Source organism: Poeciliopsis prolifica, unplaced genomic scaffold, assembly GCF_027474105.1.
Source record: "Poeciliopsis prolifica strain line A6 unplaced genomic scaffold, Auburn_PproV2 SCAFFOLD009, whole genome shotgun sequence".
Classification (NCBI taxonomy): domain Eukaryota; kingdom Metazoa; phylum Chordata; class Actinopteri; order Cyprinodontiformes; family Poeciliidae; genus Poeciliopsis; species Poeciliopsis prolifica.
Window position 1 is genome coordinate 13,291,484 of NW_026562384.1, and position 24,811 is coordinate 13,316,294.

The 24,811-nt window shown below is 39.6% G+C and overlaps 1 protein-coding gene across 1 annotated transcript; it reads right to left on the reverse strand.

The window, feature by feature from the left end:
* Positions 1 to 527: 527 nt before the first annotated feature.
* Positions 528 to 24,234, reverse strand: slc16a2 (solute carrier family 16 member 2). Its single transcript, XM_055034197.1, has 7 exons — positions 23,340 to 24,234; positions 13,805 to 13,949; positions 12,828 to 13,320; positions 10,943 to 11,086; positions 8,337 to 8,565; positions 6,353 to 6,643; positions 528 to 6,269 (listed from the first exon to the last, which is right to left on the reverse strand). Exons 1-6 carry the CDS (start codon positions 23,725 to 23,727, stop codon positions 6,393 to 6,395), a joined length of 1,650 nt encoding a protein of 549 aa, XP_054890172.1. The 5' UTR covers positions 23,728 to 24,234; the 3' UTR covers positions 528 to 6,269; positions 6,353 to 6,392.
* Between the last annotated feature and the right edge of the window lie 577 nt (positions 24,235 to 24,811).

Genomic DNA, 24,811 nt, shown 5'->3' on the forward strand with positions numbered 1-24,811 from the left:
TCAATCTCCCATGATAGCCATTCGGATGAGCAAAATGCTTGGGGAGCTGAAGTCTCCAGGCTCCTCCAGACTAGCAGCAGCAGCAATTAGCAAACACCTGGTGGAACCGGGAGCCTGTTGATCTTGTTATACAAACTACTGAGTCCCATGCTCCTCAGAACGTTGCTAAAGGCTTAATGGAGAATCGCTGTGTTGAGGTGCAGAAGGCGGAGTGTCGGAAAGAGCAGCAGCTTCTTAAAGACACAGAGGCCCAATTTTAAGGCGTTAATGTCAAAGTCAGGTTTCTTTTAAATCATGTTTGATATACACAGCATTTTTATAACAACTGTAGGTATATAATACAATGTCATGTATTTACTTGATTGTGCTGTAAAATGGCACCATGTGCCTCGAAAACACATAACATCTCCCCTTTAAAAAGAAAGTCGAAAAAGGTGTGCATACTTTCCTGGTGCACAGTAGATCTGGATAATAAACCTTCTCATCTGAATGACACATGAAACCAACAAATTTACAACAACAGAAGATCCAATTTTACACTTTATTGAAAGTTTAATAGAAAAAAAACATGACTCTTTTGATGAGGAACAAAATTATAACAAAAAAACAAAGACAATTTTTCCTAGCAGCATGACTTAAATTCCCAATCTAATGTGCTCACTGACCATGTTAGATCATGTTGTACATTGGATTAAACAAAAGGATGAAACGGTAGAGCTGGTGTGGGACAGAAGCTTGCAGCTTTGCAAAGTGCGGAGAGGCAAAAGAGGCTTAGTTTCAGCAACCTGCTGGAGTTTACAGAGAAAGAAAGTTTAACGGACTTCTGCACTGGAAGTCTCTGCATATTTCAACATGTAAGGCTGCGGGAAGGCCTGGGCTGACCATGAACGTAGGACCATAAACAACAATGACCAGCAACACCAAACGGTAACTGTGAAAACACATCTGCAGCTGGAATAATGGCAACACACATATAAAAACTTTGTAGTTTATGTCACATATGAAAGACACAGAAAGGTTCACATGGTACTGAGAAATTCAGATCTTTGCTGGCAAAAATACAACAGAGTATTCTTGCTGGAAGTCCGGCAGTCAATGAGGTGCAGACATGTTGTGTATCATGGCTCAGATTTCTAACAATCGGTCCTTCAGCTATCGGTTTCGGGTGTTAATGTGGTTTGGAGTCGAGGTAAAGCACACCAGTTAAAAAGTAGAGCAGACTGAGGTCAGAGGAGTCCAGAGGAATGGCCCGCTGCACGGCAGAATAACAAGACTGGGGAGATACAAAACGTCTGGACTCATTTCAAGCCAGTGAGTCCAATAATAAGATGAAACTTAAGAGGCCAGCTTTTCCCTACTGGCCGCTTTTAAATAAGAGAAATAAATTAATTGCTTAAACATACAACTCAAATTCTTTCAAGTTCACCCGACCTGGTTAGCATTAATTCCAGAGCGATGGAACAACTGGGGATTGGGCCCTAGGGAGGTTTTACCTCGTCACACATTAAACAGAGCATGAATCATACTTCCCACACCGAGGCTTCAACCTGCAGACTGTGTGGTTGGACAGTCTGCATGTTAGGAGAGCGACTTGAGAGAAATACAAAGAAAGGAAGCCTGGGTGGTTATTAATTAGAAAAACACATGTTCAAAACTATTATTAAAAACTAGTATTAGTGTCTGGAGCTCATGAAAGTGAAACACAAGAGGCCCCACTGTGCATATCTACTGCAGCTCGTAGCTTTGAATGCTGGATAAACATTTACAGTGCTTTGCAAAAGTATTCAGGCTCCTGGAATCAAATTTCCACATTTATTTTTGTTTCAACCACAAACCTCAGTGTATTTCAGTGGGACTTTATGCAACAGACCGACAGAGAACAGTGATTGGGAAATGTTGCGCAAATATGAAAATTGTGGTTTAAAATCTTTTTACTTTGATACTACATGAGGTTCAGTTCAACCAAAAGTTGCCGAATAAGCAAACAGACTCCACCAGGATCTTGAAGTAGTATGGCACAACTGTGAAGCCTACCAAGACATGACCATACATCAAACCTGACAGAACAAAAAAGAACACACTATGCCACCGGTGTAACACGGTGGTGGCAGCGTCATGCTATGGGGATGCTACCGCCAAAATCAGGGAAGCTGGTTGAAGATGTGGATCAAATGAATGGGCCCAAACATCTATGTTTTAGATGAAAACATAAACATTTGTTTGAATGTTTCAAACAACAAACACACCCTTGTCAGTGTGAAACATGGTGATGGCAGCGACATGCTGTGGGATGCACATCTTTTGGTTGGCAACACAAACAACCCCATGGAGAAACACTTGTTAGAGGCTGGGAAAGATTTGAGATTCACATTTGAAAAGTGACTATGAATTTGACCATTTCATTGTAGCTCTGACTGGATGATTCAGGCGCCATCTTTTGACAGAATGGCCTAATCAAAGCTTGAATTAAATCCAATTGAGAATTAGTGCTAAGGCTTGAGAAATGACTTCTGCAAACGTTGTCCATGTAATCTGACTAAGCGTGAGCTGTTTTGCTGGGAAAAATCGACAATCGTCTCCGGTAGTGACGTCACAATAAACACCTGCAGCTGTAGTCTACACACCACTATGCCTGTCACATAAAACAATATAATGCACTGATGTTTGTGGCTGTAATGTGACAAAGTGCAAGAGCATGAACACATTTTTAAGGCACTGTATCATCGGGAGTCTGGCGTATTCAGAATTCAGCGGTCAGAGTAACAGGACCAGTGATGCTGCATAGACAAAAAAAAAACTTTGGCAAGCGAAAACTCAGACACGCCTTCAGCCATCCAAATGCTTTCTATCACTCTACATCCTTCACCATTCTGTATTAGCTCTAATCTTCACAGATAAGCCAGCACAGCAAATCTCCTGCCAGCACTTTCAATGCAAACAGCAACAAATAATAACTCAAAACCATTACAAATTACATCGAATCAGTCCGCTTCCTCTTTAAAATCTACAATAGTTGAGAAGAAGGAGCACCTGGCTGGTTCTAGAAAGTAGGTGAAAGTAAAGTTTGATTACTTTTAATTTGTAAAAAGTCACACTGAGCAAGGAGATGCAGGAATTCTTCAAAGCTAAAGGCGAATCCTGTTCTGGTGTGCAGCTGGGCCACCTGCTAATGACACGGTTAATGTAAGGCAGATTTCCATTCGAGGGTTTTCACAGGTTAACACATCATCACGTGGTTTTAGGCCTTTGGAGAACAAAAAACGACTTGCGTAAAAAGACAGAGGTGAAAGCTGCTGACTAACAAAGTGACGACAAAGTCATTATAAAACAGGGCAAACAATAACCACTCAGACCACATATAAACAGAATCTATATCACTTATTAAATGGCAGCTGGTTTCACCTCAATGTCCTACTTTATGGCTGCCAGAAGATTTGGCCCTTTGGAAAACATTTACACCCCCAAACCTTTTCCACAATGTGTGACTTTAGCGACAGTGGGCCCTCCTTTACTTACAGGGATCACTAAGTGCAAAGTTTAATTCTGACAATAATTGAATATTTTTGCTTCAGTCTAGGAGCTAAATATCAACGCACTTCTCTATTTAGTTTAAAAGCTTAAAAACTTAGTCAAACCGGTGTTTCTGATCTCCTGTCTTCAGAGTCAAGTGTTTCTATTGATTAATTTAAGAATATTTGACATTTATCTAAAGGTTTCGTTAGCAAAAGGACATAAAAAAAGACCACCCTACAGACACATAGCAGGGACGTTTAAACTGTGAACAAAAAAAGTAAAAACCGAGAGCTAATAAAGAGAAAGTCAACAGGAAGAACAAAAATGTTGGAAGAGAATGTTGGCATGATCAATGAACAGCATGTGGCAGAACTGTGGCTCACACAAAAACAGAAATACGACACACACACAGAAAAATACGAGAAATGGAGAAGGTCAGCAGATTACTGAGGTATAAATGATCAGGAACTGTCAGTCGTCTGGCAGAGCCAGCAGGAAACCTCTCAAGAGAAGAGGTTTGTGTGACTTTCAGGCTGCACGCTGTTACAGCACAGCATCAGACCTGATGACAAAAAAATCTAAACAAATAGGGAAAGTTAGCTGAGAACTTAGTTCAGCATTCCCTTTTCCCCACTTCACCTTTTGCTGTTCCTGTTTCTAACATAATGCTTGAGCAGTGCAGCGTTGCTTCACACTCTAGTCTACAGTTCAGGAGAAGCAGGTGGACCCGGTGAGAGAAATTACTGCAAACTGCCCCGTCAGGGTCGCCAGGGGTGTGATGTGTTTCATTACTGCCTCAACAATATTCTGTGCCCTCCAGTGAGTCTAATGAAAAGCCGAAAATGAATGCAATCATCTAAGAAACGGCCCAAGCTTGCCTCGTTTGGCAACATCAATTCAAAAAGTCTGCAATCAAAATAATCAGCTGGCACACTGCAACCAGCCTCAACCTTAAAACTAAAGAGCAACACTGCAGAGGTCACGACTGCAGTGGATCAGAACGTTTGTGTTCTGTTGTGGTTTTTCCTTTTAGAAAATTTTTCAGAAATAAAACCACATGGTTTGCTAATATAACGTACTCTGGTGATAGTTGGCATTGGAGTAACAAGACTGGTCAGAACCAGAGGAAAAATTTAAATATTTAAGATGAATCCTGACAGAATTTTACTATCCAAAATGAGTTTTTTACTTGCAGGTTACAGGCAGAGGGGGCTTTAGACTCCTTTCATAAGGTGACGGTTTAATGAGTATCTCAGAATAACGTTCTATTGTCTGGAGTGGATATTGTTTGCTTTAATGGCAGTTTGGTGTTAGAGAAGTAACATTATCAGTCTTTGGTAACTTTTGGCTCCAATTTGTTTTTTCTTCATATCATTTCTCTATTTCAGTCCTAAAAATGAATTTAGCCATTAAAAGGTACAAATCAAAACACAGCTGAAAAGGAGTAGGTGTAAAATTATTATAAATGCTGTTTAAAAGTCAAAGTTGAGTAATCGTACGTTCATAAATGCACTAAAACGTCCCACAACAGAAGATTAGTGTTATTTACTGATCTATCAAAGTTACATTATTGTAGCTCAGCTGTCCATTGGTAATTAACTTTGTGTGTGCACAAACAGGAACACACATTTAAAAAAAAAGAAAATGTTTCAACTTTAACATTATTCTAACATATTGTACGTATTTAAAATAAAAAAGATTATAGAAAGAATACTAGATCTCTCTTAACAGCTCCATAATCGAGTTCCTTTCCACTAAAACAGCAAAATAAAGTGACAGTTGATTATTTTTCAAAGCTATCAGAAACACAGTGAAAGCAGATTTATCTAGCACCTTATTAAACATAGAAAAGGTAGCACAACGGAAGGTTTGATGACTAGATATCAGTAATATGCTCAACCTATTACACATTTGACTGTAAAACTAAACTTGTACCCAGGCAGTGAGAAGGAACGGATCAAAATTGAAAATAGAGAACCGAAAACCCCCCCCAAAAAAACATGTAACATACTACCAGCTGCCAGATCTACACGTCTGTCTCCTGAAAGAGGAGCTCGAAGAGGCTCTGCTGACGATTCTGACCCCGCCTGTTCCTACAGCGTAAAGGTCAGGACCTAAAAGTTGTCTGCAGCTAATTTGAGGTGATTGTGTTTAGTGGCTCATCTGTGAGAGGAATAGCCCATTTACTGGTGGTTTGGAAAGAAAGCAGAAGCTGCAGAATAAACTATAAACCCATGAAAGTAAGAATGTTTAGGAAACACAAACTAAATAAAATGGATGAGCTCCTAACATATATGTAGGAGGTTCAATACATAGAAACTGCAGAAATTGCATAGAAAATGCATCTCTCGTCTTGCTTTTCATGTTAAGAATGGATTTACTTAAAAAACTAAAAAAATAAAATGACTGCAAGATAAATGATGTAGAATAATCTACTGCTGATCTCTCTTCTCCCCCTCCTCCTCGGGGGTTTGTGTGTTTTTAACACAGTTCTGATGAGAAAACTTTTCTCGTTGAGAATTTGTTGCGCTCATCCAGTGCTGAACCCCCATCTTCTATCCCTCCATGCTGGTTCTGGCTGGCGTGCGCTTCTGAACTTTTCTTTGCAAAAAAAAAAAAAAAAAAAAGCAAACAACCGGCAGAGATTTGGAAGGGTTAGAGAGTAAAGGTAAACCAGAAATGAAGTCCAAAGGTGAGACTTCTGTGAAAGATACAGGCGATTCAAGGGATGAAAAAAGTGCTGGTGGGCTGAATCCCTGTGAAAACCAACAGAAAACCAAAAATAAGAAACAAATACTGTAAAAAACAACAACAACAACAACTTCTTATTAACATTTACTTGCAGGTTTAAAAGGTATGCCATCTTTGTAAGACGTGAGTCAGATGTGTGTCTCTACGTCTGTGTAACCAGGCAGGATGTCTCCGTTGGAGCAGCTCTTGGGTTCCCCGGCAGGTGGGGTGGTGGGCAACATGTGGGCAGTCGTCGACGTCTCCTCGGGCGACGCTTGGTTTCGCTGGACCCTGCGGTGGATCAGGGGCACAAAAAACAGCACCATGCCCCCAATCATAGGTGGTACCCCAGCCAGGGAGAAAGCTACTGTGTAGTCGCCAAAGTAGTCATGAAGGAGACCTGTGAATAGATCCACAAGCGAATATTAAACATTGTTTACTCAAAGATCAAAGTTTTGACTGTTTTGAGGAACATTGTTCAACCTATCATCTATAAATGGAAAGAATATGTCACAGCTGCAGAGATACTCTGCTCAGATGTGAGAATCTGTCAACAGGATAACCTTTACGTATGCTATTATGGCAGAGAAGGAAACAGAAAGCCATTGTTGAAGCAAAGCCAAAAGAAATCCTCTTTAAATCTCTACAGCTAGACAGAGATTTAAAGAGCAGGGACAAAAGTGAATTAGGTGGATTAGCAGTGTTTTCTAACAACTGATGGTGTCACCAAGACATGCTACTGTGAAACATTGTCTCTGCTGCCCAGAAATTGAGTTGTAACAAAACTGTCTTCAGTCAGAAGCTTCTTGTGATTTGTTGCAAGACTGACTGCTACCAGATTTCCTTCCTGCTGGCAGAATCAACATCCACAATTACTCTTTGAAGATACTTAGATGATATGAGATATGACAATTTTTTTTCTGTTGGGATAATTAAAATATTTTTAAATTGAGCTGAATTACGTTTTACTGCAAGACATTTATTAAACTCAGCAAATATGTGAGAGAAGGTGATTCAAAGGGACGTTCAAAAACTCTAGGTTCATGCAAGGCACGTTATTCTCCCATCCAGTCAAACTGTGAAATTGTGCATCGACTTGTTGAACACAGAGCATCCTCTCTTCTTTCCTATTGTCTGACATCTTGAATATGGATTTGTCAAACAGCTTTTTAACAAGTATCAGTCTGTTCCAAATGCACCCAAGCTCAAAGAGGTAAAAATAAGGCCCTGTTGTCTGTCTGCAAAGTTTAAGTAGAACTTCAGCAGCTTTTTTCAGTGGCTTGCTCTTCTGCACAAAAAGGTTCAGGGACAAACATCAATGATGCTATTGGGTCCATGAGTGAATAGAGAATGGGTAACCTGGACAACAGAGCGGAACAACATTTAAACGTTTCGGTGCAATAATTGTCCTCATTCAGACCAGATCCTCGTCAAGTCGGACCTTTTGTTTCAGCAGAACAGGGGGACAATGTGTGTATTTAAGCAACAGAGAATCATTTAAGATCGTTCCAAGTAACTAAAGTAACTGATGAATAAATTTCTGTCCTATTAAAACATCTGCATTTAAATTGCTGTCACAGCTTTTTAGGATTTACATCAATATTTTGCTGTAAATTTACAAAAAAAAATTACATAAGAAGGTTTATCATGTGAAGTCCAACTCAATAACTGAGAGTTATGTGCTTAAGCAGGAAGTAAAATCTGTATCTGAACCTAAAGAGCTGCAAGGCAGAGTAAAACCACATCTGAGTCATCAAATTAGTTTTTAGTGGTTATAATTTCAGGAACCATAAGAGGAGCATCTTATCTGATGGCGGTAAAGGGCTGACTTCCGACCTTGTTTGCGCTTTTAGCCTCAACACAAATCCTTTGAGAAGCCTGCAGTTGGCCTCAGTCCCAAACGTCTATAAATGCAATCCATTGTATAAGCAGCAAGGCATTTGTCCCACTTTACCTTTACTTCCGACATATTGTCTTCCCTCGTTTGGAAGTTTTTCCTGTAAACAGCAGTCAGCTTAGGTTTTGCAACAATGCATTCCTTATAGAATACATATTACCACTCAGAAGTGAAATAAAGAAATAACGACTCGCACCTGCAATTGGTGGACCTGCCGTCATTGGGAGGGACATAAGGCCCAGAAGGTAACCTATGGCTTGAGAGGCCTGCATGGGGCCAACCAGCTCGAAGGCGATAGGAGCCATCATAGTGAGGAAGCAACCATCACAAAGCCCCAGGAACACACACACCACCACCAGCGCCTCGAACACCGCACACTGAGGAATCATCATGGACATGAGGCCCAGGGCCATGAAGGATGCCACCTGGAAGAGAAAATTAATCATAACTAACTCCCTTGGTTAAGCTCTTTGTTCTTTGGGAAGTAATGTGTGACAAAGAAATCCAAATCTGAGGAAATCTCTGAACCACATCATGAGGTCTGAAGGCTCTGTGGTATTTTTATCAGCGCTTTAAGCATTAGTTAGCTCAGATTCCTCCAGTCACTTAATACCGCCTAATTTAAATAAGCTCCAGGTCTGTGGCAGTAATACTGTGAAGAGAGAAGGAGAGGCTGCGTGTATTCACAATGAGCTAAAAGTGTTACTTTAAACCTTTCATAGTCACACGCAAGACGTTCTAAGAAGGGTTCAGCAGTGGATGAAAACATATCGAGGCTGTCCAATATTAAAATCTTATCCTGTTCATTATAATTTACACACTATTTCTAACTAAATTAAAATATCATTTACATACTGGCAGAATGGCTAAAATGATAATGAGGCTTTAAAGATATATTTCTTTATTAGAGGTGATGTGACTCAACTGTAACACATTTTATAAATAACACTTGCTTTTTTATTATTAATTTGTCTAATTATTAATTTACATTTTTAATCTGTAGTCTCAACATTGTAAATGCAGGTTTAAGTAAATAAAGACAGCAACATTAATCATAACGACCCATTTGTGTGCCCTGTGACAACTCTGTTCATCAGCAGTGGTAAAGCTAATTTAAGGTTGATTTGTTGACATTTTCATTTTTTATTTTATTTTTCATTTTTTATTAATTCTTTGCCATTTTTAAAAAGCTGCTATTCCAGAAATATAAAATATACCTGCCTGCTTCATTCTGACCCCAAACACATTAACAGCTTTAATGTGTTTGGGGTCAGTGTCATCAATTTGAGGAGTAGAGAAAGAATTTAGAGGTCATCTTTTTGAGCAGCACTGGCAGCAAAACAGTCCCACGGGTTGATACTACCACCACCATGCTTGGCAGTTAGTAAAGTCTTATTGTGTTTCAAAGCTTCCCAGTGACTCTTCCAAACATATGACATGTCATTTTGACCGAATAACTCAGTCTGTCTTCTCTGCAGAAAAGGTTTCTCCAGCAGACCTTTGACTTGTTCACATGGGCAGCTTCAAATTTCATTCGTGGTTGAAGGAGTCTATTTTAGTGCGGGTATTTTTTTTCTTGTTCAGCACCCTCTAAATCAGAGTTCATGTTGAACCCTTTTCACTGTAGACAGTGACACTGGAAACAATTCCTGGGCTATTTTAGTGGCATCAAGGCCAATTTCTGCCAACTGAGAATGACAGAAGGTTGGAACTACTGTACACTCACAAGAAACTGACGCCAAACACATAATAAACTGGTGTTGGTGTAACGGAAAACATAAAAAGTATATGGATTACAGTTATAGGCCAGGTCTCTGCAGAAGAGACTCAAATATGAAATGTTGTTAATGTTTTATTCTTTGCTGTCAAATATTTACAGACAGCAGAGAATATTTTAGAGTAAATATTTCTCAGCCCAGTTCTTCTTGTACATGTAAATATTATAAAATGATGCCTGCAAATCATTCTGTCCATAAACTTTCTGCTCCTCTGCATATACGCCAGGGTGAAATAAACCCTTCTTGCTTCCGCCTGTTGTGCTTTGCCCCCTCCTGTTTTCTCAGAAGTGAACAATCAGTGCCAATAAGCAGCTACGTAATTCTCTGGCAGCAGTAAAGCTGCTTCTCCTCTTAGTGGAGAAAGCATTTTGTAAAATGAACCATAAATTATAAATAAATCATCCTTATAATGAGAGACTGAATTTCCACACTAGTAGAAGGTGATAACATTGCACGGCAAAAAAAAATATTATTTTGAGTAAGATCTGAAAAATCATCTTTAGAGTGCTTACCAAAACCAATAATATAATTTGAATTTTTCACCTCTTTTCCACGAACCTTAATGTATGACTGATCAACACAAGTAGCACATGTGGAGTGGAAGAAAAACGATGCATGGTTTTCAATTAAAATGTAAAAATAAAGGCATTTGTATTTAGTCCAAAGGAAGACGGCAGACAGGTTGGGCACAAAATGGTGGAGAGGTTTAAAGCAGGGTGAGGTTTCTTTTCCAGAATCTGATCAAGCTTTCTTCAATTCATCAACTGAAAGTGGAAAGAGTAAAGCACAAATGCAAACCACAAAGACAGGAGAGCATTGATTAGAGACTCCAGGCATCTATATCTCAGGTGTTTACATGAAAGTTTAGTTAGGTTTACAGTCGATGCACTGAAGTGGGCACAAGGGTGCAGCCTGTTATGAAGTAAAATGTGGAGAAGCTCAATTAAATTAATATTTTTGCAATGCAGATGTTACAGCATTTATATAAACACAAAAGACTAACATCATCCCACATATTCCTCACCTGCATGTAGATCTTCTGTAGACCAGGAATGAGGTCTCCAATTTTTCCAAAGGCAAGTCGTCCCACCCCCGACGACGCTCCGATGCAAACCAGCAGCACCCATTCCTTTTCATTCTCTGTGAACTTTTCCTTCACAAAGTTGATCTGAAATTAAACATAAAGTTAACATATTGCACAAGCTTCTGCGCAACTTTTCACCTACAACAAAAAAATAAAAACCTAGAACTATTCTGTGGGAAGAAGAAATTGTTCGTCTCCAGCCCCAAATCAAGGCCTTACAATAACAAAATGTTTTCATCAACCGACCTTTAGAAAAGCTGAACAGGAAGACCCGGTACATATACATCACATTCCCTCACTCCCCTTAAGCCATGACCCCCCAAACCAGGCCCAAAACATGAAACCGCCCTCTGAAGTCTTTCCTGAGACTCCTGGTTCTTGTGAAATATTTGCTCTGCTTTGAAGAGCTCTGCATCCCTCAGTGGCCATAGGATAAGCATGTTTAGGGACACAGAGAGGCCATACAGGAGAGGCTTCCTGAGGTGGTCGAGCCAATACAAAGGCCGGGGTTGTGTTTACATCTGGGCCCGGGCCTGAAACAACAGGCCGGTCAGAGGGAGGCCGGAGCTGGAACATCCGACATCTGGATAGAGGGAGATCGACTTCGAACCTCTGTGTTGAAACTTTACAGTTCATTCACATCCCTCACTATCTCACATTAAATTAGCTATAGTTCAAGGACACATTTTGCAATCATGAAATCTAAACCGCTATCATGGTAAAAAGCTGAACAGCGCATTGTGATTTGGCAGTGATTCGACATTTTTATTATCACTATAATAACATTCAGTTGGACTAAATATTGATGTATTCGCAATAATAATGAAAAACATATAACTTCTTTTCTCTAAAACAAGCTGAAAGTGAACAAAGCCTGTAATGGAGGTGAATGATGTATCGATTTCAATGTGCAATAAGATAAATCAAGCCAGAGTCCAGTGAAAGTCACCATTCAGCATCTCAAAGATGGAGTCTGTATTTATCTTCCAAATCTAACTTCATAAAATACTTTTCCTATCAAACAACACACAGATCATTAAAGAAAACACCATCATCCATAGAGGTATTTTTTCTCATTACAAGAACAAATGTATGTCTTACTTATTGTGCTGTTAGTGGAAGAAAAAAAAATCTAGATGTTTTTTTAAAAATACAAATTAAATTGGATGCCACTAATTTAAATCTGGGTGAACTAATGGGTTTTATCTGCACCTAAACTTCATTTTACACTGAAATCTTCATTATACTGTATCTTCATTTCAGTATAAATCAAGTTTTCTATGAAGGGCTCAGAGATTTGTTAATGCACTGAGTTTCTCATATAGCACCACTTGGTCTGTCATAGTGGAGGCAGCAAAATGCTGATCAGAGCATAACTAGTGTATATCAAAAACTTTTAAAGTGAAAAGACAATCTGAGGCAGGACTTGAAAAATGACGGTTACAGATGTTTCCCATCCATCCTAACTGAGTTTTGGGTGTTTTGAAGGATGAATGAGCACAATGTTTAGTCTTCATTTTGCTAAGCAGGCTTGCAGCTGTAAAAGCAGCAAAAAGGTGCCTCTTCAAAATACTGACTCAGGAGGCTGAACACGCATGAACACCACGTCATAAAAACCATGCATCCCTCCTCTGTTTTCCAGTTGACAAATATTTTATATTTTGTGTCCATCTATCACATAAAATCCCCCTGAAATATGTTTAAATTAACCTAAAGAAAACAAGACAGTATTTTACTAAACCATGTTTAAGACATTAAAACAGACAAAGTTGATGTTTTACTCTTGAAGGTAGCAGAACACAATACTGAGGAGAGATTTTCTTACCAGATGGATATATGGCACAAAGTATCCCAGCACAGCTGTTGCTACTCCGAACGCCCACACCCGGTACGTCACGATGTGAAACACACGCAGGTTGAAGTACTTCCTAATCCCAGCAACGACCTTGCTCCACTTGCTCATCCCCTGAGCCGAGGCCTGGGTCTGGGTTTCAGCAGGGCCAGGGCCCATCCCCGGTGGGCCCATGCCTCCCCCGGTAGGAAGTAAAGGTTTGAATGTTAATGCCAGCAGGGCCTGAACCAGCATGAAGAGGCTGAGAATCTGGAAGGTTCTGCTAAGACCCAGAGGGTCAATCAGTATGTTCAGAAGAACTGGCAGTCCCATGGAGAAGAGACTGGCTCCGGCCGTCACCACACCGTTGGCCAGGCCCAGTCGCTGCCGGAAGTAGTGACCGAGGATCACTAATGACGGCTGGAAGGCAAAGGAAGAGCCACAACCGAACAATATCCCATATGTGAAGTAGCGAAGGATTAGGGAGCTGCAAATGCAAAGAAGAAAAGCTTAACTGTAATAAAAACTGCTAAATAAAATGCAATCTACTAATAAAGAAATATGTTTTCCAGTGGGAAGTATCTATAAATATTGTAACAGTAACAACTTTATGGGCAAAAGTTTATAAGACTGAAACAAGTCTGTTGGGTCGGACCAAATTAGTGTTTTCATTAAGACTTCTAAAGAGCAGAGTTTGTTCCTCTGGCTGGCGAAGGAGACTTTCCTACTGGACATTTGCTGTAACTTATCAATAACTAAAGCTCAGCACATATCATTTTATGTTATTTTCTCAAAAATGTATTTCTCTCAAAAAGTCTTCATCGGTTGCAATGTATAAATACAGAAGCATTATTAATGTTAACATGTTTTATCATTTTATTAATTTTTGACTAAATTAAAGTGCAATCAGTCTTGGTGCAGGAAAGTATAAAAACCCATTCACTGTGCAACCATAACTATAGGTATCTTACTTTGCAAATGATGTTGTGAGAAGCCCTATGAAAGCCACTGCTGCCCCACAGACAGCGGTCTTCCTGCAGCCGAAGCGGTCTGTGAACATGCTGACCACAGGAGAGCAGAAGAAGATCATGCCCATGGCCAGGGCCCCGACCCAGGCTGCAGAACGAGAACAGAGAGGAGACGAACCATCATTAGAAACATGTGGAAACCGCATGTGTTGTGGCAATCACTGAAAGTAAATATGACCCTGTGTGACCACAAAACAAACACCAGAGTCCTTGCACTATGAAATTTTAGTTTTCATTTCATAATTAAAACCCTGTGGGCTACTGTTATGTGTAACTATGGATCACAGGGCACAGTTTGGTTTAAATCCATCACATACTGCCTAGACTTGGAAGAAATTCATACAAAATGGCTTTATGAACAGCAGACGAGCTTTAGTGTGCGCAACGTCTGGCAGAAACTGGTGCAAAAAAGGAACCTGAAAATCCTGCTTTGTTATAATCCTTTCTGAATGTGGCAGTTATCTGATTACCACATGGGACACATTGGTGAAAAAACACTCTTGCATCAGTTTTCAGAACATTTATGTTTGCCCTACTTTTTTGTTCTTCTATAAGCTTTTTGAATAAGTAAAACCTGTGAACTCAGTGGAAGCTGCAGTGAAAGGAAGACATGTGCCTCAAGTCTCACTTTAGCTTCCTTAGAGGAAGTTCAAACAAATTGAATGTGACACAAATATGAGATTTCTGGAAAGTTGGAAGTTTGTTTTTCAGCAATTTAAGTGGATATCTAATAGTTTAACAGTTTGATAATACCTTTCTAAAAGTTTTTCATACTTGTTTTTATTTTATTCTGCTTAAAGATCCTGCACAGTGATTGTTTAAGACCTAAAATGTCATGTCATCCAACATTACTCTACAGAAGTGGGTAAAGAACCAATAAAGTATTGAAAAAGATCAACATGATCAACAGTTAATTTAAGTTTAAAAATGTAATTTAAAATGATTAAAAAATATATGTTTAATATCTTTTGGAGTTTCACATAAATGTGTGTTTTTTTAGTGTCTCGACGGATCAAAAAGTGGATCAAAGTGTTTTTGTAAAGTATTAAGTGAGTGTCCAAGCATAACAAGCCAAATGGCTCTGAGAGAGACACAGCGTGCCCGGTAGAGCAAACAAAAACACATGCCAGATTCAAGTCTCCAAGGGAGCAAAGGTAGCTTGGATCTCTACCAAGCTGTCCTGGTTGTGATCTAACTGATGCAACAGTTCAGTGGAAAAAGGTGATGACCTCTGACTTCTTTGCAGTGAAGTGAAACATGAGCTTAGGATGGTCATCGCTGTGAAGCTTGACATAAACATCCTGCATGTTTCTGCTTGACTTTGGAACCACTTCTGAAATGATCTTCCAAGTTTTTAAGGAGGAAAATTGTCATCCCACCATGGAGCTTCACAAATTCAATGTCAAATATGAGTTTCCCTTCTTCTACCCTTCTCTGTCAACTATTTTTGTCACCTTCAGCTTGATATTTTCTTCATAATTTCCTTGATGACATACAGGGTCAAATGTTCTGCGAGCTCAGCCAGAGCTCTCTTAGATGACATACATGAACAGTGTTAAACAGTGTTGAAAGTTTCTGCTGCAGACATTATTTTGACAGCATTTCTCAAATTTTCTCAAGCAGCTATTCAGTTTTCCAGCATCAACACTTTCTGGCAGGAAAGACCACAGGCTTTCCTCGAACACTCAATGTGTGTATTTCAATGTGGGCAAACACTTCATTTTCAGAAATCCAATTTTTTTTTTACATCCATTGTTTTATTTTGCTACCCAAGACTTACAGTTTAGGTCAGAAGTTTAAATTGTATTAAAAATGTGAACTAAACCATTGGTTTGGGGCTTTAGATAGTGAAATTATTGCATGTCACACAACCGTAATGAGTTTTAAAAAGAAGATTCCATGCAGAAATTTGAATACCATGAAACTTCTCTAATCTGCATAGTCAAATTTAAATATTAAGTTAATTAAACACAAATACTGCTTTTAAAAACATCCATTTTTATAGCAAGGTCATACAGAAGAAAAGTTACATAAAGAAATTTGTTTTTTTATAAGCTGCACACACAATCTGAATTTAATTATATTTTTGAATTCAGTGAAGATAATGACGATAATGACATTGTCAATCCCTGTATTCGGAGGGACTAGAGACCACAGCAGCCTGCAAAATTTTATCATATTGAGAAATTTTTTATGATAAACAATGTAGGGTGGTGATCAAGAAAGAAGTCCTTCCTACAAAATCAGCACCTTCAATTACAATGGAACTTTATAGGTCCTCACATGGATGAGTCAAATACGTTATGGATAAATTGCTTAAATCAGGAGAGAAGAAGATGAAGCTTTTTGGCCACAATTACAAGAGTAATCTTCGTACTGGAAGAATAAGACCACTGCCCCAGGTTGTAAGCTTCATTACGATGTTAAGAATTTGTTTCACTGCCAGTAAGAAGATTAAGTGGCAGTTCTTAAACCACCACTTAAATGACTTTGTTATAAGATTCTGGAGTGAGGTGAATTGCAGTCTTGCAAAAAGCATGAAAACTAATCTTTCTACTGTCAGCAGGAAGAATGGGACACCTCCTGAGCATAGGGAGGCGCCAACTTCCCATCAACTGTATATGCCAAAAAGCAACTGAAAGCAAATTCAGAACTTGCACAAAGTGGGGAAAATGTGTCAAAACCTTCAAATCCATCAACTTTTTATCAACATAATGGCAGGATTGTCGAAATGTGATCAGAACTGGATGTTCTGGAAGGAAAACAACCCAAAAAGCACAGCAATGGCAGTGGATGAAGCAGACTAGCATTAACCTTTTTGCATGGCCCCGACCTGAACTCTTAAAGAACAGAACGAACTGTACCCAGCACAGTCCATTTTCAGAATAGAGTGTGTTATGTGCTCCACTGGCTGGAGTGGAGACAGAGATCATAAAAAAAAGATGGACTGAAGAGGCAAAAGCAGACAAGACCAAATGCAGATTTTTCTTCCCCAAAATACTAAGATTGTGGTGGGTTTTATTGCCTCTAGTGGGCTTTATTTGACAGTGAATTGACAGGAAAGTTGGTAATGAGAGAAGGGAAAGACATGCAGCAAAGGTCACCAGGCTGGGAATCGAACCTGCGACCACCACGTCGAGGGCTAAGGCCATCTTATGTGGGTTGTGCTTAACCCCTACACCACCACATAAGCCCCTGTGGTGCCTTTGTTACGAAGGCAGCATTCACTTGAAAGTTTAAAACCACAAACCCATGTTTGAGTGCTATGTGCTGGTAAAGCACAAAATGAAACTCAGCCGTCACCCCGCAACGCCCCCCAAAAAAGAAAAATCTTTCTGACTAAAGCAAAAGTCTGGGAATAAATGGAGTGCCGCATTCTCATTAGAGAGGATTAGGTCAACCCACTCCGAGACAAAAGGAAAAAGAACACTGTGAACCGAACTTGCAATAAAATAGAGAGGTGTGTGTTTCTGTGTGGGCTCAAGCTTTTTGTTCTGCTTAGACACATTCTGACAGCAAGTATTTTCAGACTTCCTCTGCACAAGCATTTTCTAGCGCATGAACTCTAAAATAGTTAAAGAGGCTTCCTGATGAGTACTCTAAAACATGTAAAAGCTTGTGCACATTTAAGCAACATCACAGTGAATGTTTACAAGTTCTGTTTTCAGGCAGAGCAGAATGATGTCATTGCTATTTATGTGTGTATGCGAGTTCTTTGATCTACGCAATGCAAGCAGCTACACAGCTGTGCCTTCATAAACATTGTGCATGCCAAGTCAATCAACACTTTTTTTTTCAAGCTGTAAGCAATGTGCAGTCTGTAAGAGCGTGAACCCTGAGTCATTAATGCCTCTGACCCCCTTTTCAAAACCGCCTGGTGATGAAACTCGCGTTTACACAACCGCAGCTTTCACAAATTAATCAACGTCACAAAGAAAAATTCACTCGACATGCAACTTCAGTTCAAGTCAAGCAACTGGATACGGATAAACGAGCTGAAACTGCGTGTTTTTAGCATTAATGTTAGAGAATAATCCCTGAAGCGTAATGCAAATAAATGAAGACTTTAGAGCATAAAAAATTATATTATCCACTTTTCACACACCAATTGAAATTTTATTTCATGCACAAGGTGTTGCCAAACAATCGGAAACAGCTCATTGTACAAATGCTCTCTGACGACATTGTTTGTATCTCGCACAGACATAAGAGGAAATATTCAGTCAATGAAACAATGCAGCAGACTGCGGCTGGCATTGTGTGGACTTCTCACTGTAGGAGGGAAACAATGGCCATACATATTTTTGCACTATTAATGGAAACGTGGATTTACACGAATATAGTGTTGATATGGAAAACATTTTCCTCAAGGCCAAATAAAACGTCTTCAGCAGGTGCTGGAGATGGAACATGCAGCAGTATGTGACGTTCAAGTTATTTTGGTCTGAAACAGCAGATACGCAACAGTTACCTTGCAGAAATCTAATACAATGCTCTTTTATATAACGGTTTGCTAATGTTAAAGTGGAAGATTTAGTGATTTATGTGGTACACTGTTAACTAACATGGCATTTCTAAACCTTTAACGATGGGAAATTAAGTTTAGGTAGAGATTTCCAGCTTTCTTTGGAGTCCTATCATTTGAATTTATGTTATGAGATTTAAATGAAAAAAACAAGCTGTGGGTTCTTTGATAGAAAAAAATTAAGAAATCACAAGGTAATGCATCAGATGCACATTACGCCTGAGTGAGACACTAAAGTAGTTCACAGGTTGAGATGCAAAAAAATGAAAGCTTAATAAATTCTTTTAAGTCCTTTCCCAGATTTTTATAAGAAATTTCCTCTACATTATTTAAATTTAAAAAAATCTGTTTGAAGGTAAAACCGTTAAAAATGGGAAGGTGCAATAGCCCAGTAGCCAGATACTGGATTTAATGGATGTATGCCTGGGCTGTATAATGTGCAGAAAAATCCATCTTCTTCTGGATCCCAGATTTGGGGTCAAAATGACGACTTAAATCTGTTTTCAATTTCATCTAGAAAAGTAACCACACATCATGCTGCTATCACCAAGTTTTACAACAGTCACAATATCCATCTGAAGTTTTAATTTAGATTAGTTTCATCAGAAACTCATTAATCAACAAGGTTTTGGGAGATTTTACTCATGTTTGAATGTTTTCTTTGATAACAAAAGGCTTCTGTGTCATTGCTCTATAGCAGATTGCTGACAAACCCCAGAGTTAATATCTTGTTAGCCTCATTGATCAGTGTCCAGCTTGTCTTTTCGATCATTTTGGAGATGGTGACTGTCCTTACAGTGTCCTGAATGATAAATAGTATCATTCTCCTGATGGACAAATTTGTTCAGGTTCAAAAACTTCTTATAGAGAAGCAGCAAACTGAAATGCTAAGAGTCCAAGGACCTTTAATATACCAACATCAGATCTCTTTTCACTCGCTACCTGGATGTGACGACTTCTTTGGAGCAAACTTTATGATTCTAAGAAGCTAAAAGTGCTGGACAAACATTTGCAAAATCATCTGCAACAGATAAGAGGGGAGTGCCCTCAAAGAGCCTCAGTTCAAAAATTAGTTTCGACAGCAGAAATTACTGGATGTCTCAGGGTTTCCCCCAGTGTATTTTTATCAGCCTGGCGGGCCGCCAGGCTTTACTTGTGACCTGAACAGGCTTAACAAGTTGTTTGTCTTATTTAAATACATATATACATATATATGTCTAAAGAGTTGGTGTTCAGTTATTAATTTTACAATCTTACAATTACACATAATTATCAAGCGATATTTTTAAATTTTGTGTCAACTTTAAAAATATTTTATCTCAAAAACCCACCAACCCGCTGGATGAATGACTGCCTGAGCACCCAACCACCGGGCTTAGCAAGTTTTCTGGGAGAGACCTTGTGTTTCATGACTTGTTTATTTGTTGTCACTTTCTGAATGTTCCTAAAATCCTCACAACAATTAAAGATTCTTAGTTTCTCCAAGCTGCGAGTCAATGAAAACTACCTGTTTGGATATCAATATTACTGCAAAAGAATATGCGATATATGTGTGCTTACAAGTTGCAAAATATGCTTCAGGTTCTATTTCTAAATAGATAATGAATCTTTTTAGTGGTGTTTTCAATATGCAGAAGGTTATGGTCAAGAGGACATCTGCTGGATGCATTGCCTTCCGCTCTCTTTCTCCAGCCTTACTAAATAAGGTTCCGAATAAAAGACAAATCAAACACCAGCATAAAAACAGAAAATGTCTTTCATCTGCATCGTTGTGCTCATATAACAGTGTGAAAGCTCATGAGACCTTGATCCAACCTGAACCCATTCCCCTGCCCTCTGGAATGCCAGAAAGCCAGTCGTGCCTTCAGTTCTGCCAACTTGGGATCTCAAGCTGCCAGCAGAGATCCTGGAGAAATCTCAGACTGCAGAGATAGTTCAGCACCGAGGTGGACAATACACCAGAGGCTGTTCAGGTCATAATGAACTTGTTTGGACTCTGGAGAGCGCTCTCATTCTGCTTTTTTGAGTGCCCTCAAGAAAAGCAGGTCACCTATTGATCATGAAATATAATGCTTGAGAATTTCCTCTAACGTTTCTGGTGAATGTAGAACCATCAAAAAGTGGTCCTTCTCTTCCTCAGTGCAAGAAAATCCAACAATTTTCAATTAGCCTGTCATGGACCTTGCTCTTGTGTCTTGAGTATGCTTTAGTACTTCTTGCTTTAATATGTTCACTTCATTTATTTTACTCATGTTCTGTATTCAGCTTCCACCTAGTTGACTTAACAATAAATGCTGAATAAACCAAATGTATGCATCTTTTAAACAGAGTAAACCACTTTTCCTTTCTATCCTGCCTGTAACTGTGAAGCAACAGGTAGGGGAGGGGCAGAGTGGCTTTACTCTATTCTCCATAGAGCTGAGATAAAACAAATGCCACAGCAGCACTTTTTCTAATAATTGAAACACCTTTAAACCCCAAGAATAGAATAACAGATAAATCACCGTAACCTTTAAAACACTAAAATAAACCTGTCATCATCCTCCCTAATTTTGCATGGACTTCAGAAGTTTCATCCTGACCCACTGTTACTCAGAGCCAAGCCAAATAACACAAAGCAAGGCCACACAATGACAACAATGGTGTAATTATACAGAACTATTTGGAAGACATACTTGGGCAATGCTACAACAGTTTAAGGAGCACATCTCAAGCTAGACTGACTAGTTTCTACTTGCTTGGTATCAACTCTGCCTGGAGTCATTAAAGGGCATTTAAAAACTTTACCAAAAAACCGTCTAATGCAGTCTTTCACAAACTCTCCAGCCTCCTTCCTTTCAAATGAAGTAACAGATTTGTATGAAAAGAGTGAAGAATATGTGCTCCTGTTCTGTTTCAGATCAGTAGCACAAAGATCAAAATTACTTTAGGCGTTGATAAAAAAATTAATCCGCCCCTCCTGTCGAGCTTTTCATCTGCCCCCGTCTCACACATTCCCGATTCGCAAACTGTGCAGCCGGTGCAGATAGCTGTTTTCAACTTCCCTCCCTTGTTAGGCACACCGTGTTGACCAGGGGCTCACTCCCCCACCAATCGCTGAAGCAGCAGGATTTTTAAATGTCTTTTTAAAAAAAAGACATTTTTCAGTCTTTCATGTTGCATGTAAAAAGATTGGGAACAAAACGGTGACTTGCTACAATCACTGGGCAGTAACAACACCATCTGTGTTTCGCAACCCACCCACGTCGCCACCATTTTACTGCTAAAAGAATATATTTATGCTCACCCCGTTGTGGTATTTCAAGATTTCCTTCTGTATCCCTGAAGTCCTGATAAAGTAAATATTTGAGGTGAAGCATAAAAGTGAAACAGCTCTTTAATAACCTGTAAAGAAAAATTTACTATTTTGGCTTCGCATGCTTTTCTAAAGTGATTCTCAATAGTCTCTCCATTTGAAGGCCAGCCAAGAAAATGACTTTCAATTTTTGCTATACAAACACTGGATCTAAAGCAGTCTGGACAATTTCCTCAATGTAGAGTAAAAAACACAGCATCCAACCAATTCGCATTTATATTTAGAAAAATAATAACACAAGAAGAAGGTCTTTGTTTATTTTTTTTCCTCGCTTTGTCATTTATAATAATTAGTTAGAAGCCGTTTAATCTCCTCCCACATATTGTCTTTTACCATAGCTGGTGATTGCGAAACACTTTAGAAAAATACCCTCCAGTGTTACTGTATAGTGAGAACGGGAAAGAACGAAGGAGGAACCTAATGCCAAAAATAACACCCAAAAGAAATAATTCACCGAGCAGCAGCTAACACATGCATTTTCACCTTTATAGGTTGTCATATGACTACAGGTTGAATGATTAGAATGAATTCAGTGCTAATATTTTGATCATAGCTACTTGAACCAAGCAACCATAATATGTACATATTATTGCAAAATAGAACTGCTGTGTCTTTCCAAGCTGTAAAGATAAAATTAAAATTGTTCTGCTTCTGTTTTTTGATATAGTATTCATAAATCTCACTTTATTTAATTATGTGTGCTATAATTTGAGGCCTCAAAGTGGGGGAAAAAAATCTATTAAAAGTGATCCCTGTTCACAAATTACAGCTAATTTCCAGCAGACTTTACTGCAGTGCTGCTACTGAACAAATAACACAGACCTGGTCATTTAAGGTCATGTTACACATTAGTGTTGCTGCTTACAGGGTCGTATGATTACACCAAGTGTATAACACTGCTGGAATAATCTCACACGGGAAATCTAAAATATTGCTGGGACTTTGAATAATGTCTGCTTAAATAGACAAAGGGTTTCTCTGGCTGTATGACATAAAGTAACACAGAATCCAGTTGCTGAGCACTGCCAGACAGCTCCCAGAAAGACGGATATTTCAGATCTCCCCCACTTACAAAACTGACATTTTTGACTGTTTAGCAGATGTTTATTCTATGCAAAATCAAAATAGCAACATAACTTTGCAATGACTGTAAATAAAGTCCCTCTGTAATGTCAGGAGCAAAAAGAGCAATTGTGTTATTTTATTTAAAAGCAATTTGAGTGTGTTGCTTATTTTTATTTAAACATTGGAACTTCATGCTATAGTCTTAAATAATGAACATAATAAATGCACATAAAAGAGAAAACATGTTCTTTGGGAGTCTTAATAATAATTTTGAGTTTGACAGAAAATGAAAGGGTTTAAGCATCAAAGCTTAAACTGAACCATTAAACAAAAAAAGTGATTTAATGTTTATGTTCTGAAAATGGTTGGAAATTTCCACTTTTGTTTATTTTGTTTCATTTAACTAGCTGAGAAAATTGATCCTTATTATTCAAAGTAAAACCTGTTAACATCTATGTTTTTAGGGTTGCTGGTGCAACTCTAACCCACATGTGCATCACCTGGGTCCACTTGTTGCAGTGTTTCCTACTCACCCACTTTGAACTGGGAGGTTTGGTCCTCCGGGTCAGTGTGCTCCTCCACCAGCTTCGTATGGAGGATCCCGAAAGAGTTCTGAATCCCGAAGATGGACCCGTTGCACCAGGTTGCAGCAAAAACCACGAGCCATCCCCAGCCTCCTTCTGGCGGGACAAATCCGGGTCCCTGGCCGTGCATCTCCAGCTGCACCCCAGCTTCAGCATCAGGATAGGCGGAGAGCGTGGGCTTGGACTCTCCCTCTATCAGCTCGACGGCGCTGCCCGCCGGCTGTCCATCCTTGCTGCCGTCCGCCTCCGAGGGAGCGTCTGTGGGCTCCATCTGCGGCGCTGCGCCCGGCTGCTCCGTGCGGGACTTCGCCTGGACCTCGATCCCGTTGGTCCCCATGCTGTCTGGACTGGAGGGGAGGTTACTGCTGGATTTTGCCGTTCATGCCGGGGATATAGGTCACTGACATAAGAGCAGCGATTTGAATAACAGATTTGATTGGCTATCTGTCAAACGTGCAAGACTGATGGTGGTTCCCTGGCACAGCAGCCTCCTACACGCCGCTGGCAGCCGAAGTCTGAGCGGCAACTTCTGAGAAGAAATCCCAGCCTGCGAGCGCTGCTTTCCCCATTCTGGACTCCGAGTTTCCAGGAATTCACCCACCTAATCTTCCTTTCCGATATAAGGAACTGCCTGTGGAGCGTTAACCCATATATTTATTGACTTGTACCACTGATTCCGCTCCGCTTCGACACCGCGCCGTCTCGTCACGCAGTCCGCACCCGGTCATCTCGCAGGCGGTGCAAGCATGAGCGGTGCCTCGCACCCCGACTTCCCCTTGACACATTCACGCTGTTTCGGATGTAGCTAGGCCTGTGTGAGTCCCAGCTGTGGGTTGTGTCGGCTCTCAACTGTCAGCGCCGTTTCTGCCGTCATTGAGCTGCTGCTCGCCACCGCCTCCTCTCCCTTCCCCGCCGCGGGCCGACGGTTGGAGCCAATGGGACAACTTCGTGTCCGTGACGGAAAGAGGCGAACATTGGCGAATCAACTGGACTGACAGCTAGCATGCTGTAGCTAACTTACTATAGCTAGCATGTACAATTGTAGCTTCTAAACAGCTGTAGCACTTTAAGCTGTTAAATATATAACTGGTAAACATTTAAAAGTGTTAAGTTTAGACGTTATTGTTACATATCTGAAACTAGTCTTATACATAAATTGTTTTTATGTCTAAAAAGTAGACAAGAATCATGAAGGTGTCAGTTTCAACATAAACACTATAATCTCTTTTGGAAGGTTATGACAACATACTGGTGTCTCTAAATTATATTATAGTTTGAAAACATGTATTGTAGTGATTTAATTCAGACGTAGAAGTCATATTCATCCTGCATTTTTTTCTGTTGATTTAGATACCAGGCAAATAAAACCCTAATTCAATTTAGGACTAACATTGCATGGAAAGAAAACCCAATTCAGACAT